Below are 17,380 nucleotides of genomic sequence, written 5' to 3'. Positions count from 1 at the left end.
AGCTGCTCACCTTCCGCTGCATCGACATGTTCCTATATTTATTTTTTGAAAAAACTCGAATTTCAATGGCCAGGAATTTACGTACATCATCAGGGGTGATTAGAGATTAAATCAAATTAGACTGAAATTTTGAGTAACTCGTGATAGAGCTAAATAATTCCTAGTTATTTCAAAATTACTCTCGATATCCTTGACCCTATAAAGGTTCAGATAACAGGGGTTTTATGCTAAATTCAACTTCTTTTCTGATGAAAAATGACATTTCAACATTGTATACTTGATTTTAGATCCTAATAGAGGGTTTGATGAAAGGTGGAAGCTCAGGGGACATAGCTATTGATGACGTCACTCTTTTAACTGGAAGCTGCATTAAAATCGTTAAACAGGGTAAGCTAAACTTCCCAAAGAGTTAAAATCAAACTGGGAAGGCAAATTGTGTTTGAAAGAATTTTACTTTAGTGCCCAACTGGCATATGGCGAAATTTTTTAACCCCTGTAACCGAAAGTATTATGACTTAAGCATGTAGATACACGACTAGTTTCAGGAGTTCTCATAATACTGTTTCGTATGGTTGTAGAAAAACCACACCCACGAGGCAACTTTGGCCATTAATCTTGACCTTAACATGCTTACCTAGAATAGAGCGTTTTCCCTCACATGACCAAATTTCTTTATCGTCATGGTAACCGACTTCATCCGCCATGTTGGTGTTCCATGACAATCAGCTGTGTGACAGGAAACATTTGGAGCACATTTTACGGTTTTGAGAAGACAATAGTGTAATATTTATATTTTCTTTATAACGGTACTTTGCCTTGTCATCATTTTCAATGCATCAAATTTTAAAGACTGGTATAATTGGTTTCTCATTTTAGGGACATCAAATTGCATTTTTTCAGGGTGTATACCATAAGCAAGGCATATAGCAAAGGCGGCAGCAAACACTTCACAGTCACTGCTATTTGCCTGTTGTTGCACAGGGACAACTTGAATGCTACTAAAACTTGAACGTCCAACAAGATTGAGTACCTGCTCTTGTACTTCATTTAGAATAATGTTATGATACAAACTGTCATACTAAGGGCATAGCCAGGGGGGGTCCTGGGGTGCCCGTGACCCCCCCTTGGTCGGTCTTCTTTAGAGCAAACAACCAACAATATTCAGGTGGTGAAAACGCCATGACAATATCTTGGCCGTAAAAGCCATTGATATGGGCCTTCATGCCGCGATAATACGACTGAGCCCGCTTATACACGCGGGAGAGCAGCTGTGTAAATGGTGAGTAGCCTCTGTGACCCCCCCTTTGAAAAATCCTGGCTACGCCCCTGCATACAAGTTGATAGTGCCATCTTCACACCCTACTGAGCTTACACATACCCAGTGGGCATTACCAGTACGCAGAATCTGAATAAATTCACCAATAACCTGATTGAAGTTTCTAACAGGGCCCAAAGTTGGTCTCTGAAGGCCTTCCACATCTTGATTAATGTTTCTTAGACAAACATGTACTTCATGGATAATATCACAGTCAAGCCAACCATTGGGTGGTGAAATAATAATAATAATAATAATAATAATAATAATAGTACGGTATTTATATAGCGCTATATCTATCACTATCCAATAGCGCTGTACAGTAATTTTATAAATCGGACCGATAAGATTATAAAAACCATAAAAATCTCTAAAACACGAGTAGAAGAAACTAGCTAATAAGGTAGTCTGTAATAATGAGAGTAAAAACTTTAAACTTATATTGAAATTAATTAATTTCCTAGCCAATTAACTAGCTCACCAACTAATCAACTAATATACTAGCTAACTGTCTAGCCGCCTAACTTACTACTGAAATAATTAAATAACTCACTAAGCAGTAGTCTAATTATAAAATTTGTTAAAAAGGTATGTCTTTATACAGGTCTTGAAATGTGATAGCGAGCCGCTCACTCTTATGTTGTTTGGAAGAGAGTTCCATAGAGTCGGTGCTACAAAGCCGTTGAGCGCTTTGTAGGTCAGAAGTAGTATCTTGTAATCTATGCGCTGGCTAACTGGGAGCCAGTGCAGCTGCTTTAAGATAGGTTTGATGTGGTCGTACTTTCTTGTACGAGTTACGACACGAGTTGCGGCATTCTGGACATTTTGTAAGTGATCTATCAGGAATTTGGGTAGTCCGTATAGTAGCGAGTTGGTATTATCTAGCTTAGATGTAATAAATGCATGAACTAACTTTTCAGTATCTGCTACAGATAGGTAGTCCCTTATCTTTCTACTGTTCCTAATGTTTTCTAATGAAATCAATTGGTAATGCCCATCATTCAGCTTTGCAAGTGATGCTTACTTTTCTGAAGAGCATTTTGAAACACCAGTTATCACAACACTATCATCAGATGTATTGAAAGAGTCATTTACAACCTTTGTTCAGTTTTTCCTCCTGATTTACACACCATACATTCCCGTGTCATTGCATTGTTCAGCTTCCACTTGAAGTATAAGCAGGGCGAATGAAAAAACTTTCTACCTTGACAAAATGGGTTGTGGCATTTCAGCAGTTTATCTTAACAGTGGCTTCTGTTTGCATATGCAGATAAAATCTAATTTGAGAGCTTCATCCATAATATCTCTCGTCTGTTTGCATTTTGATTTTTAATTTTTGGCTGCTGGTGTTTTTAGACACAGGGGACAAAACCACTTGTTAGGTACTTTTGTAATTTTCAAACAAGATAAATGAAAAGTAGAGATGGGACATGCTTGGTTTGTGCATGTTACCACAGGCCGTCTAGTTGCCAGTCTGCAAAAACAAGCAGAATTGGGATCAGGGGATGAATGAGACAAACTTCACTTTTGAATATACCACCTTCCCAAAATTTCTGGTAGCACACAGTATCTCCAGAAGTGATTAAGTTTGGAAACAATAAAGTGCCAGTGGCTGACATCAGGCAAAATTCTTTCACAGAAGAGATCAATTTGCTCACGAAAACCACAAACAACAAAGTCACAGTAAAGCTTTTCAGCAGTGAATATTTACTTTTGGATTTGGTAAAAGTAGGCATTCTCCGTTTTCAGACTTGAATCTCCATTTTCTGACTTCACACAAGAGTTGTATTTGTTAATATACTGCTCCAAGTCTGTATCCTTTAAACAATAGGGGCATTTGACCTCCCCACATCCATTCCCACAGCAATCACACCTACACAAAAAGTCAGGTGTGGCATGTAACCATGGATATTGTTTATTGATAAACGTGCCACATTTCGTTACCTGAAAATTGATGTGCTGACTTTTCTTAAGAGCTTTCCTTCATGATCTTTTCATAAGTTTCAATGGCAACACTTTCATGTTTACAACCATGTCCTGTAGACCTCTATAGGCCTTAAAATGGTCCTTATTGTAATAACTCGTGTCAAGCACCAAAAACAACAATAAATCCATGGATTCGACCAGAAGCAGGCACTCTGGATCGTATTTTTTGTCTGATAACCAGAGAGGATCGATTTCAGCACAAGAAATCTTCTCTGAATAACGTTTTTTTACGTGGGGATCGAGCTTGTTCGCATAATCTGAGAGAGGATATCCGGCCATGTTGAAAAATGTGGAACACTAACATGGCGACTCAACTTTCCCGCGAAAAATGTGACGTTATGTGAAAACGCTCTATACGTTACTTTTATTATAGAATGCGTTACTTTATTATAGAGCTCTTAAGGGGAAACCTTTTTCCATATTTCAAATATGTATAACTATTTTACTGGATTGAAGCAAGGCAATATTGGGTAGATGTGGCAAGTTAAGAAACTTTATCCCTCCCTACGATCAACAGAGTAATCTTTTTCTTGAGATCATTTATTTAAAATCAGTTTTATCATGTCTTCCACAGAAACTCTGGATTGCTACTTTGAAAATGGATTGTGTGGTTGGATTGGCGAAAAAGACTGGCAAATAAAGAGCACTTTAAACAACGGTAACAAAGAGTGACCTCTTAAAACATTCATGGGCTTGGTGGTTTTTTGAGTTTAAAATTACGGATCATCGATGTAGGAGGCGATGAGAGGAAACACCCCAATGATCACCATCATCACAAGCATTCGAAAGTTACAAAAAGGGGCATTGTTTTGATAATGAAGATTGACAATTGACCTCTGCTTTAAGCTGAGCTTGCCGTCATAAAAAGACTGTGCCAAATTATTTAAGTTTACCCAAAAAAATATGGTTTTGAAAAAAGAAAAATCATTTTGTTTACCACCTTTTGTATAAGGTATGTGACCATGATCCTTGCTAAAAGCCCTCTAAAACCAAATTAGCTGGTATTTAAATTGTCTCGACTCCATATTATATAACGTCTTTTTAAGTGCATTCTTAACTTTTTCAAATTTTCCCTTGCCTTATCAGGTAAATTCCTTTATTTCAAAACGGATAGCACTGAATCAGTTAGTAGAACCTTGACAACAAAAGATCTAAACCATAAAGAGGGGTGGCGGTGCTTAACATTTTGGTATTTCATTGGCGAGGAAAAGAGGACGCACACAAGTGATATATTGGTGGAATTAACCGTTTCTGCTCTTCATCCTGATGATAGCAACGACGTCACTACAATGTGGTCTACTTCCTATCGTACAAACCGCTGGACTTATGTACAGCTGCCTCTTTACCAAAGCGAGAGAACTTTTAGGGTGAGATTAGAAAAGTACAAAAATTTGCTCACTACGATGGAATCAAGCGATTTAGTGAACAAATTTTAGTAGTTTCAATTGGTTGCTTATCTTGGGCAGTTTAATTGGATTTATTCGCCACGCAAATCATTGAAAAGTTTATATTCTATTGGTATTACGTAAAATTCTCTATATAATAACCACGAAATTCTGATACTCAGATCTATGTTAACTGGCCACGCAGTTAGAATTGTCATGGTAGCAGTTACTTACTTCAGCGGGAGTCTAATGTTTTGGTAAAGATACAACAGGTTGGACTGACAGAACTACTTTATTCTTGAATTTCGTTTAGAGGAGGTTTTTCCTTCTCCAAAAACAACTCGAGGTCAAATAAAGCCAGCATTTAAAATATCGTTTTTCTTTGTCTTTGTTTTAACAACAGATCCTCTTCAAAGGAACCTTAGAGTCTGCTGAAGTTATATTCCTGGGCATTGATGACATATCTTTTTCCAAAGAGAAGTGTAACGCTATTCCGAACGATGGCCAAAATGGTATGTCTAAGCGAGTTCAGAATTCTTTTTCACGAACGCACTTTCGGGACCTGCAATGTTGCCAAAAACCGTCAAACTGCCCATCGGGGGTTTAATTACCTCATACTTCAGGAGGTTCCGCTCTGTCTACAAAACTGGTAACGACAGCTGTAGCGAATATTTTAAAATACTGTAGACTTATGAGGGCCGATTTTTATTTTTCTCCATTTCAAACTAAGCATTATTCTTTTAGCGATAATTTCTAAAGAAAATGTTGGTCAAACATTAAAACCTCTACCTTTATGGCTGTATTTAAAACAGATTTTGACACAATACCCCCATCCCTTTTTAGTGATTAGACAGCTAAAACGTAGAATGAAATATTCAATTGTTACTTAAGGGGAGGCTGGGTCAAATTAAAGGAATTTCTGTCGAAGATTCTAACTTTCAGAAGAAAAATTTGTGTTGAAAGTAGGAAACCGTGCACTTCCAAGTCTCCAACTTGGAAATAAACGTTTGTGCAATGATTTCATATCTGGCTATATGTTATCGATGTCTCGTTCATGATCGGTAAGGTGTTAATTATCTTCTTATGCTCTTTCAGGCACTTGCACCTGGGTGACCGGTTACGAATCCTGCTGTAGGTTTCCTTTTGTCTATGAAAATACTTTGTATAACTCCTGCACCGGAGACGATAACGACAGACAGTGGTGTTTTTTTGGGGACAATGATTACGAATACGGTGGTTGTGAGGGTAAGATGCAGTCTTTAAACTCGACCAGAAACGTTTGAGTGGTTGAAAACCGCTAAAATGATTTCTTGTTCTCAAAGTAATTTCGAATAAGTAAAGATTTGTGAAAACATTTTACAATAAAAATCTGCGATAGAATATTGGAAAACCTTACACGACGTTTCGACGTTTCCAGAACGTCATTATCAAGTGAGAATGAAATAACAAAACTAAGATATATATAGATGAGAAAATGAATAATCATTGAAAGTCAAACAAAGAGCTTAGCCTTAATGGAGTCGCTTTGGATGTTTATTGTTATAAATGTGATTTGTGCGATTCAAATAATGTCGGATATACGACACGCCATCTATTTCAACGCATTGCTGATCATCGATATTCTGCCATTGGTCATCAGCTGAAAGATGCTCATGGGAATAATTTCGGGTGCTTAAAAAATGCAGCACGAAATGGGATTGCCTGGTCAACTAGATGTTGTACCTAATTTAAATACCCAGAGCGACCTCCATTAAGGCTGAGGTGTTTGTTTGACTTTCAATGACTCTTAAATTATTCATTTTCTCATCTATATATATCTTAGTTTTGTTAATTCATTCTCAGTTGATAATGACGTTCTGGAAACGTCGAAACGTCGTGTAATGTTTTCCAATGTTTTATCGCAGATTTTTATTGTAAAATGTTAACGTAAACTCGCGATATACTCAATCAAATAAAATTGAGTGGAGTCTCTCAGCCTTAAATCACCATTTTCGTCTCTGGATGATGTTATAACACAGAAACACACACACAAACAAAAAAATTCAAAAAACCTCTTTAGAACCATACGGAAACGTGCACAAGTAGATGTGTCTAAAAGATTTCCAATCTTAAAACTGAATTTGTTAACTAGACATCTCTGAAGCAGAGCTAAGAAAAGATGACAATTGACAGTTATGCACCTCAAAAATTCTCACACTTTGGAACTAACCAACAAAATCGTTGACCTAAGTATTACGAAGCTATCCAATCAAATCGGAGCATTAGACTTTTAGCCTACAAAGAAGGCCAATAACATTAAGCGGGTCACATGAGAATGCTAAGTAAATGGCATTCAGTACTTGGAAAGATATGTTCATCGTTATAATCAGAAGATTTATTCTTTCATTTTAAAGATAAATGTCTTTGGACAACAGAAAGTGGACAATGTTGTGCCTTTCCGTTTGAGTACAACGACAAGACCTACTCTTCCTGTATCACGACACCAGAAAAGCCAAGACCATGGTGCGCGACAAGCATGTACTACGGGATTGAAGGCGTAGAATACTGGGACTTCTGCAAAGGTAATACAATAGTTGGTCGACTATTTGTATTTACGGTCCTTCAAAAGAAATGAGCCTCAAAATAGCGCTGTACTGCGACATCGAGTAACAGATGTATTTACAATTTTATTTATTTTTTATGTAGTAGGAATATTTTGGGTCTTGCAAAGAGAAGCACCTATTTGTAGTTATAACCCACCCATTAATTTTGGTGCAATTTTATTGGTTACTTTACGTCACGTGGTGTAAAATCGTAGGACAGTTATCATGCAATAATCCCCGTCTGCGTCGATATTTGTCCTCCGACTTTTTCCATGAAAAAGAAACATAGTCAACACAAGAGTCTCATCTTTTCCTTTCTCCTATTTCCATGGAAGGAAACCAAAATGGTCTTTTTTTGCTTCCTTGCGTCAATCACGCGCATTCGTCATCATATTACCACTCGCTTTTTTATTGCGTTTACGCGCAGTTTACTTATATATTCCCTTAGCTCCGGTTGGAGCATAGGCCATTAACCACTTCCGTCCTCCATCGGGTTCTGTCCTGGGCAAATCTTCCTAAAGTGGCCCAAGTGTGGCCCCAGTTTCTCATTTGGGACTCTACACCTCTTCTCCAGGAGTTCCTGGGACGACCCCTCTTTCTCTTGCCCTGAGGGTTCCAACGTAGTGCCTGCCGGGTGATGTTGTTAGCCGGTTTCCTTAGGATGTGACCTATCCATCTCCACTTTCTCTTTGAGATCTGAGTTATGATTGGTTCCTCGCCTGCTAATTCCCACAGCATCTCGTTCGTTACCCTGTCAGTCCAACTGATTTTTAAAATTCACCTAAGGCACTTATTGACGAAGGTCTGCAATTTCTGGGACGTTTGGTTAGTTGTTCTCCACGTTTCAGAGCCATAGAGGAGGACTGCTTTGACATTGGTGTTAAAAATTCTAAATTTGGTTCTCTGTGAGATGACATGGGAGGACCACACTTTCCTCAGCATATTGAAAGCTACTCTGGCTTTGTTTATCCTGACCTTGATATCTTCATCGGAACCTCCGTCAATGCTGACTACACTGCCTAGGTAGACAAAAGATGTTACTTCCTCCAAGATGGTATCCCTCACTTTAACTGGTCTGTTGTTGGTGCAGTTGACCTTCATAACCTTGGTCTTACTCACATTCGGATGCAGGCCTAACTTGATGGAATTAGCTGTTAGCCGTGCTGTTTTGTCCTGCATTTGTTGGTTGTTACTTGACACCAGGGCGATATCATCAGCAAACTCTAGATCTTCAAGTTGCTCCAATAAGTTCCACTGGATCCCATTTCGCTGTTCTCTAGTTGTTTCCTTCATGATCCAGTCCATAGCAAGTAGAAACAAAAACGGTGCCATCAAACAACCCTGCTTGACCCCAGTGTTGACCGCGAAGCTATCTGACAATCCACTAGCATGAAGGACTCTGCAAGTCATCTTATCATAGGAATTTTTGATGATTCGAATGAATTTCCCTGGTATGCCATAGTGTCTCATAAGGCACCAAAGAACACTTCTATCGAGGCTATCAAAAGCCTTTTCAAAGTCGATGAAATTAACGTAAAGAGAAGTGTTCCATTCAATTGACTGCTCAATGATTATCCTAAGTGTGGCTATTTGGTCGATACAGGAATGGTCCTTCCTGAAGCCAGCCTGCTGATCTCTTAGTGTAGTTTACTTGCGATGTGAAAATTAATGAGAGGGCTATCAAGTAAATAAACCCTGTTCTGGCTTGCTGGTATGTCGGCTGATAATGTCCTTGGCTGAGAGATCGTCCTCAAAATTTCATATTTGCCCTCGCTGCTTCGCTTCTCGGCCAAATATTAAATTTTCGGACAATCTCGCAGTCGCGGACATTATCAGCCAGCCTACCAGGCCCCGAAGGGGTTTATTTACTAAATACTCGCTTCCTGTTGTGTTGATCTTTACATGTACTCCGAGATTTTAGTATAGTTAAGAACGAGTCTTTGTAAGAATCAAACATCTTGGGAAATGAAAATTTTCAACCCCCCTTCCAATTGTGCATGCAGTTAGGCACTCAGGGGGATACAAAAAAATCCCCTTTTTAAAGGTTGCAGCACTCTTGTTGCCATGGTAACGACAGCTGCTCGCACGAGGCCTGGGGCCTCATTTTGATGCAAAAACGTTTCAAAAAGAGAGTAAAATGTTTATCTCTATGTCAAGCTAAATACAACGCTACAGGTTGGTACTTCTACCACATATAGTGATCTCATTTGTCTTCACTTTGATGTGTTCGATTTTCTCTGAGAGCGAATGTGAACATTCTAATAGATTATTTATCTCGGTACAGTTTCGGTCATTTTTGATGTAGGGTAAAACAGGGAAAACGTTCATCTGAATTTCTCTAAAAGGACACCGATTCTGGAACTGAAACTACCCACCTAGCTGCTCATAATCTAGTTTCGAAATATGTAAATTTCTCTGCGGGCCGGCCTCTACTTTTCATAGGGGCAATTCGCGAACGAAGGTCAAAAATCAGATTATGCATAATTTGGCGATGTTCGCATCTAATGTTCTCAACTACAAACGTCCCAGACAAAGGAAACGTGCTAGGCTTGGAAAGAATGTTATCTTACGAGCAATATCCCGAAGAGACATCTCGCCTCTGGTTGTCATCTTTGTTCAAAAAAGTTTATCAGCCTTCATGGAGGGCTACTCGACGTAACTACAAACATATCGTGTTCAAAGCGTGTGCATACCATCCAGATTCCGAGTGCTGCACCTTCTTTCACGAGAACTTGAGCAATCTAAAATCTTCGGAAGATATACTGTTATACTTGTAAGTGATTTGAAACATATTAAAGTCGGCTCATCTACACGAAACTATTCCATCACCAGTCATTTGTCAAAACCGTGAACGTTACCACGATGGCGTGACGCTGTATTTCTGCATGAATTTTCCATCGGTCGCTCCAAAGAAGACGAGAAATGGACATTTTTCGATATTTCAGCAGATCTCCGCGAATTCTGAAGTAAAAACAACGGAAAAAAAACCAAGAGGAAAACTTTGATTGAACGCTCGTAAACACTGAGAATCTGAGAGCATAAATCGCAACTTGTAAGCGGTAGTGCTACATGTAAAACCCAATTGCAACATTAGCTATTTGTACGACGCAGGCATTCCCTTTCAAAGAGCAGATTCGGGTAGCAGTTATTTCTTAGTAACTGGAACTGAGATATTTCAAATCATCTGAAAACTGTTAGAAGATTGTTAGAAAATTTGCAAAAAATGTGATGAGGGGAGACTTATAACCGCCGCATTGCAATCGAGTCAATCAATGTTTCCTTCCATGTCCTAATAAGGAAAAAATCATAAAAAAGTTCGATATAAAGATTTAATGAGATCATAATGTCATAATTCCACCTATAAAACTACTCATTATCCACGCACAAATCGCAGCTCGTCATTGCTCCCCGTGGTTAAAATGTAATCTGGATTGCTTCAGGTCCTTCAGAAAAAGGAAGAGCGATTTTATTACAATTATCTTCCATAATTTTCTCCCGGATCTCTTTCACAAGCTTAAAGAAAGATGAATATAACGCAATCTCCCGGTGATTTACACGAGAGGAAGTCAAAGGTCTCTAATTTGCCCCTGGGTAGCCGGCTCACCAGAAGAAGAAGGAGATCATTCGGTCCAATAACGTTTGTCTGTGGAGATTATCAAGCTAATACCTGAGAACATCGTGCCCGTTGATTCGTCAGTGACAGCATTAATTAGTTCAATTCTGTACTCCATGGTCAAAACGAAACCAACAAAGGAACCTTTGTAATTTAGTAGGCACTTACCATAGCATTTTATTATCAAGGGAAGTCAGTCAATCTCAAGGCTCAAAGTCAAGATAGCTTTCGGTCATGTTAGAGACTCCCCGAAAAAGGCTAAATTTTTGGAAATTGATCGTGATGAAATCCCTGTTCCATTTGCTGTACTGCGGGGATATACTTAGTTGTTCAAAATCTCCACTTTATAATGGTTTTCGTGCGACTCGTGCAGGTTGCCCATGCTGCAACTGGGTTTTCCATGTAGTACTACCGCTGACAAGTAGCGATTTATGCTCTCGGGTTCTCAGTGTCTACGAGTGTTCAATCAAAGTTTTCCTCTTCCCTTTTTTATGTTTTTGGTTGATTTTAATTCAGAATGCGCGGAGATCTGCTGAAATATCGAAAAATGTCCATTTCTCGTCTTCTTTGGAGCGACCGATGGAAAATTCATGCAGAAATACAGCGTCACGCTATCGTGATAACGTACACGTTTAAGACAAAGGACCGGTGATGGGATAGTTTCGTGTAGATGAGCCGACTTTAACATGTTTCAAATCACATACAAGTATAACAGTGTATCTTCAAAAGATTAGATTGCTCAAGTTCTCGTGAAAGAAGGTGCAGCACTCGGAATCTGGATGGTATGCACACGCTTTGAACACGATATGTTTGTAGTTATGTCGAGTAACCCTCCATGAAGGCTGATCAACTTTTTTGAAGAAAGATGACAACCAGAGGCGAGATGTCTCTTCGGGATATTGCTCATAAGATAACATTTTTTCCAAGCCTTGCACGTTTCCTTTGTCTGAGACGTTTTTTGTTGAGAACATTAGATGTGGACATCGCCAAATTATGCAAAATCTGATTTTTGAGCTTCGTTCGCGAATTACCCCTATGAAAAGTAGAGTCTGGCCCGCAGAGATGTTTACATATTTAGAAACTAGAATATTATGAGCAGCTAGGTGGGTAGTTTCAGTTCCAGAATCGGTGTCCTTTTGGAGAAATTCAGATGAACGTTTTTTCTGTTTTACACTACATCAAAAATGACCGAAACTGTACCGAGATAAATAATCTATTGGTATGTTAACATTCACTTTCAGGGAAAATTGAACGCACCAAAGTGAAGACAAGTAAGGTCGCTATATATGGCAGAAGTACCAACCTGTGTAGTGTTGTATTTAGTTTGAGATAGAGAAATAAACATAATTTTTTTTTTTAGATGTTTTTGCGTGAACATGAGGTCCCAGGCCTCGAGCAAGCACCTGTCGCTACCATGGCAACAAGAGTACTGCAACCTTTAAAAAGGACATTTTTGTGCATCCCTCCTAAGTGCCTAACGGCACGCAAAATTGGAAGGGTGGTTGAAAATTTTCGTTTCCCAAGATGTTTGATTCTTACAGAGATCCGTTCTTAAAATGCCGCAGCATAATTCACAAACTTGTGGTCGTAGTTATGCTGCTTCTTTATGGATTGAAATATTCGTTCAAACAAAGAAGGTAAAGGATTGTTTCCATATTGATTACTTAAATGCGCTGGATGCAAATCCTTTACAAAGTTCAGTTATACTTACAGATTACTGTGGCCTTGGTCGAGAGCTGTGTCAGTGGAAAGTTCATGGCAGTTACACTACGTGGCAGACCGTCAGTCGTGAAGAAACTGAAGATTGGAAAAAGGAACTCAAATCAGGATTGAATGTCACTAATAAAGCATTTGAGGGTACGATAATGAAAATGCGTTAAGATAATTTGAAAACGTATGTTATCATGATAATTTCGTTAAATAGTGCACCCTTATTTATGGCTAATGAACTGTGAAACATAATCCGTCGGTTCTTTCATAATAATCACACTTCGTTTACTAACACTCTATTTCACTTAGTTTGCTGCACGATTCAAAACCGAGTTCACCCCAAGACCGGCGTCTTAGTCTAAACCAGGGTGAAGAGCTGAGGACCTGGCCTTTCTACCTTCCTTGATCCCAAGTCTTTTTTCCACTCGGTGGCAAGTTATTCGCTCTAATCCCAGTTGATACTTCCTCTAGTTTTCACTGAACTTAGGAAAAGAGACTTACTCGTCTTTATGACGCACAAAACTAAACTTACATGCTGAAAATAGCCTTCCCTTGTAAAAATCTTAAGTTATATTACATCTTAGGACAAAATATTCACTAGTACACTTTGGTTTTGTACGCAGTGACATCTGAAAAGAAGGACGAATTCGTAGTTATCTTACCACTATTCCAGTTTGGAAACATAACAGTTCCAATTGTATTCGAAAATGATTTGAAAGCTGTAACTGTCTGTGTTTGGCTCCAAACAAACCAATCCATCGTTGACATAACATACTGGACGAAATTGGCAGATTGTCCAGAAAAACCAGCCCTTGGAATACATTTCAATAGCACCATCACAGTTACTGTCCTGAAACAGAAATGGTGAGTAGTATTGAAACTTAAAAAAATGAACCGAAATCTTAGGTCAGTGGACCACTATATACTGGAATAGCGCTTCTTTACTGGAATTATATTTCAGTGCTCTTCTTCGTAGATGATTTAAAATGTCCATCGAAAACTGCTCCAACGTTGTCCATTTATAGCGAGAATGCTCTAATTGAAGCAATTGGGTAGTTTGGATGTAAATCTTGGGCGATGAGATTGTGGTTGGTTTATTCAAAATAATTTGATAGAGAAAAAAATTCCGCTTTTAACCACAGGGAGGTCCCGTCATTTGTGGTTGATAAGGAGTGGCATCATGTTTGTCTGACCTGGTCTTCATTTGGTGGATTCCTCAAAGTTTTTGTCGACGGACTGAAACTCGTCAGCACGGCTGAGTCTAGCATCGACTTTCTCCATATCAGAGGTACTATTGAGCAGCAAACATAAATTTCTTTAAAGGTGTCCAACCTCGATATCACTTAAATGGGCTTAAATAAACGAGGGAAAAACTCTTGCTTCTAACCCTGAAAGGTGAACTTTAATTAATATCTATATATGCTTTCCAACATTTCACGGATTACCAAATCTTATGGTAATTAATGCATATGTACTGGAAGGATACTGACTCATAACTAATCAATGATTCTATGAATGTCATGGTTGCATTTCGATGAATAACTATCAAACACATCATGATTTGCTAAAAAACAGTTTCGTTTCCACTGCTGATAATGAAAGTTAAGTGATTCATTTATCAGCAGGAAGAGGTCGCTCTAATTGACTACTCAAAATATAACATCCTTTGCTATTCACTTCCAAGTAGTTTCCAGCCAAAATATTGTAAAAGTCATCTCTTTGCGCTATATTATCCCCCCATTTTAAGTATACATAAAAAACTATCCACCTCAGCGTCAATGGCTTAGAAAGGAACTGGTAAGTTAAGGAAAATTGCAACTATTCTCATCATGACCTGATTAACTATAATAAAGCAGTTGCTTTCCTTAGGTTTAGGGAAAATGGCTAACTAAGAACTGAATGTATCGATAACTAATTCATATTATGTTTTTTGTTGTAAATGAAATTTTTAAGAACACTCCCAAGCATCTGGAACTTTACAAACAATGTATTCCAATATATTGAGGGGAGTACGCTTATTGATTCATCTTCTTTACCAGGAGTAGGTCGCCTTATTGTCCGTTGCCCTGATGTGAAAAATTCAACAAAAGAAGACGCTCTTGGTAGTATAAGTGATCTTAACCTATGGGATAATGTACTCGATGAGGAAGAAATTCAACGGATGTCTTTAGGGTGTGAAAGGAGGGACGGTGATCTCAAGGCTTGGAGGAGCATGCGTAGTGGAGTGATAGGAGACGCCCACGTTCATTACGATACTTCCTCATGTTGAGACGTGACTGGTAAGTGGATGCACAGACCCATATAGTACTTTATAGAAAATTAAAATAAACAGTAGCGTCTTCAGAGAGAGAGTTTTCTCTTGTCACCACTGAGGCCATTTTGTTACCAAAACAAAATAAAGTCGGTTACGTTTATGTACTAAGTCTGTCCTAAGAGATTTGAACTATTTTACATCTTTTTAACCAATCAATTTACGTAGCTGCTCACCACGGTATCGAAAATGTACTGTTGTTTTGAGGTGATGGAATTTTCTCGCTCATTGACCCTGTTATTTATACTTTTTATGTTTTGGTTTCTGTTGGGCCCCCTTGCCCTGTTGGTTTTTCCATGTTTCTGCTGCTTTGACCTCTCATTACAATTAGATTCTCTTACAATTAGATTTTCCTCTTACTACAACTAGATTTATTAGTTTTTTGTATACATATTAATTTCTAATATTTTCCTGGGGTAGGCATCCCGCATGGGTCTGAGTGTCTCTTTCGGGGCTTCAATTCTTTATGTTTGTATATTTTCATTTTTTGATCTTGCCCAATAAACCTTGACATACATACATACATACATACATGAGGGTCTGGATGGGGAGGGGGGGGGGGGGTTACAAATGTCAGTTGTCAATTAAAATTTCGGCCATTTATCAGTTGACAGTTAGACTTTAGGTCATTTGTCATTTGTCAGTTAAATGACTGTTCATAAATAACTTGGCGAGTTAAATCTTACTTTCCGACCCTATTTTTGACTAAAAAAGCACATAGCATAAACTCAAAAATTAGGTGGAAAATTAAAACAAAAAGAACTATTTTTTTCTCAATTCTGGAATGAAATAATTCCAAGATCTTCTAGGTCACTTTCAGTCTTTCTTGAAGATTGAAAGTGACTTAGATTGGCAACATTGAAACACTCCTTTTCCACCAATTAGCCGGTCGAAATGTTGGAAAGAAGACTGTCAGAAAAAACAGCAAACTTGTGAAGTGTCCTCTAGCACAATGTATTGGCTTTATGTTTTGTTTTACAATGTGTTGATTGCTCCGATGAAATGTTCGGAAAGGAGTGTTCTTTTGTCTTCTTTTCAGCTAGGTTATTAGAGATATCTACTGTTTGCGTACCTTAGAAGTCCAAGCAAAAATGGGCGTGAATGGGCCGCCCGGATCTAGAAACCGTAATTGGGGTAGAATCTTCATCCTCTCGGTCTGAAAAGTCGTTTTCTAGGTCCGTGTCATATTCGTCTGCATATGCTCGCACCTCAGCAACTGTCACTTCAACGATACAGTCGTCAACAAATGTGGCATCTCTCACATTCCCACCTCCTGAAGTAGCTTGAACAGCTTCTCTGTCGCTGCTGAGCCCTACTGGCTGATTTCCAGAGTTAAAATCGTTCCCTAGTCCTTCCAACAAGTCCACTTTGGTGGAATCTTGCTTCGTGAAGACGGCCGGTGGAAAAACCCATGCCTTGACCTTGGTATTTTCCTCCCGAATTGACCTGTGTCCAACGGGAGATATATCCCTACAAATTTTCTCAAAGCACATTCAGTCTCAGGGTTGATCTCTTCTGTTGGCATTTGCGAACTTCATACTGGTCTGAGGGACATGATAGTATGATTTTTCATGAATAAAATATTTGGTTGCCCATTTTGTCACTCTCTTCAGCGACTCCTTGGTAATTATTCCAAAGTCTTGGGGATACTAAAATGCGGTGAAGGTTTCATGCTTAAAATGGGAAATTGCGAATAGATTCTCAACAACTGTTGTGAGTGGTGTACACAATCCAATGCCTTCGAGATAATCGTCATTGATTGAAGCTATGCTGTTGTGCATGCGGCGCATTCCTTCTTTGAGATGTTTAATTGAGACTTGAGTTTCATCAGACATATTACCTTCAGGGTCTTTGGTCACTGTGGTTTCCTTTATACTGTGCCGTTGTTTCACCTCTGAAACGGTCTTTGTGATGTCGTCGTTTACATACCATACTTTGTCTACAGAGTCTTGAAGAGACGTGTGCTTCTTCCATTCTTTGGGCTCTGATACCAAACTGTTATAGAGACTTCAAAGGATTTGATACGAATAGAGCCTTCTCCTTTGAATAGATGCCACGAACTTGCGTAAAAGAACACGTTTCATCCGTTCCATCACTTGCTCCTTTCTGAAAATAGCCTATCAAGGTTTTAACATTTTTCTCAGAAGGACAGAAGAACTTTACCTTTCGATCTCCCGAGTCAGTGAACGCGGTACCAGCAATGCTAACTCCATTGTAATGTAATGTCACTTGTATAATTCCTTTCTGGGCATAACAGAATGTTTCATTAGCAGCATAGATTGAAGTTAGCTTTTCTAAAGGAGGGCGAACCTGGACAAGCTTCGAGTTTCCGAAGAAATGGACTTTCACAGCCAGATTTAAGGGTATTTTGGGCGATCCGGTCTTTTGTCAGCTGTCAGTCAAAACTCACCACAAATGTCAGTTGTCATTTAGATTTTCAGCGATTTGTCAGTTCTCAGTTAAAATTTTGGCCATTTG

General features: G+C 38.8%; 1 protein-coding gene across 1 annotated transcript in view; it reads left to right on the top strand.

The window, feature by feature from the left end:
• The first annotated feature begins 201 nt into the window (after window positions 1–201).
• LOC148723325 (uncharacterized) overlaps window positions 202–17,380 on the top strand; it is an 18,354-nt gene continuing 1,175 nt past the window's right edge. Inside the window, exons 1-10 of the mRNA XM_088733488.1 lie at window positions 202–387; window positions 3,876–3,959; window positions 4,388–4,668; window positions 5,090–5,198; window positions 5,782–5,931; window positions 7,080–7,247; window positions 12,595–12,738; window positions 13,215–13,455; window positions 13,734–13,879; window positions 14,631–14,870. Coding sequence (XP_088589614.1) covers window positions 306–387; window positions 3,876–3,959; window positions 4,388–4,668; window positions 5,090–5,198; window positions 5,782–5,931; window positions 7,080–7,247; window positions 12,595–12,738; window positions 13,215–13,455; window positions 13,734–13,879; window positions 14,631–14,860 — 1,635 coding nt within the window. The 5' untranslated portion in view covers window positions 202–305 and the 3' untranslated portion in view covers window positions 14,861–14,870. The remainder of the gene's footprint in view (window positions 388–3,875; window positions 3,960–4,387; window positions 4,669–5,089; window positions 5,199–5,781; window positions 5,932–7,079; window positions 7,248–12,594; window positions 12,739–13,214; window positions 13,456–13,733; window positions 13,880–14,630; window positions 14,871–17,380) is intronic.

The sequence above is a fragment of the Stylophora pistillata genome, chromosome 9, assembly GCF_964205215.1.
Source record: "Stylophora pistillata chromosome 9, jaStyPist1.2, whole genome shotgun sequence".
NCBI lineage: Eukaryota > Metazoa > Cnidaria > Anthozoa > Scleractinia > Pocilloporidae > Stylophora > Stylophora pistillata.
Note: the sequence above shows the minus strand (reverse complement) of the source record. Positions and strands in the feature narration are given on the sequence as shown.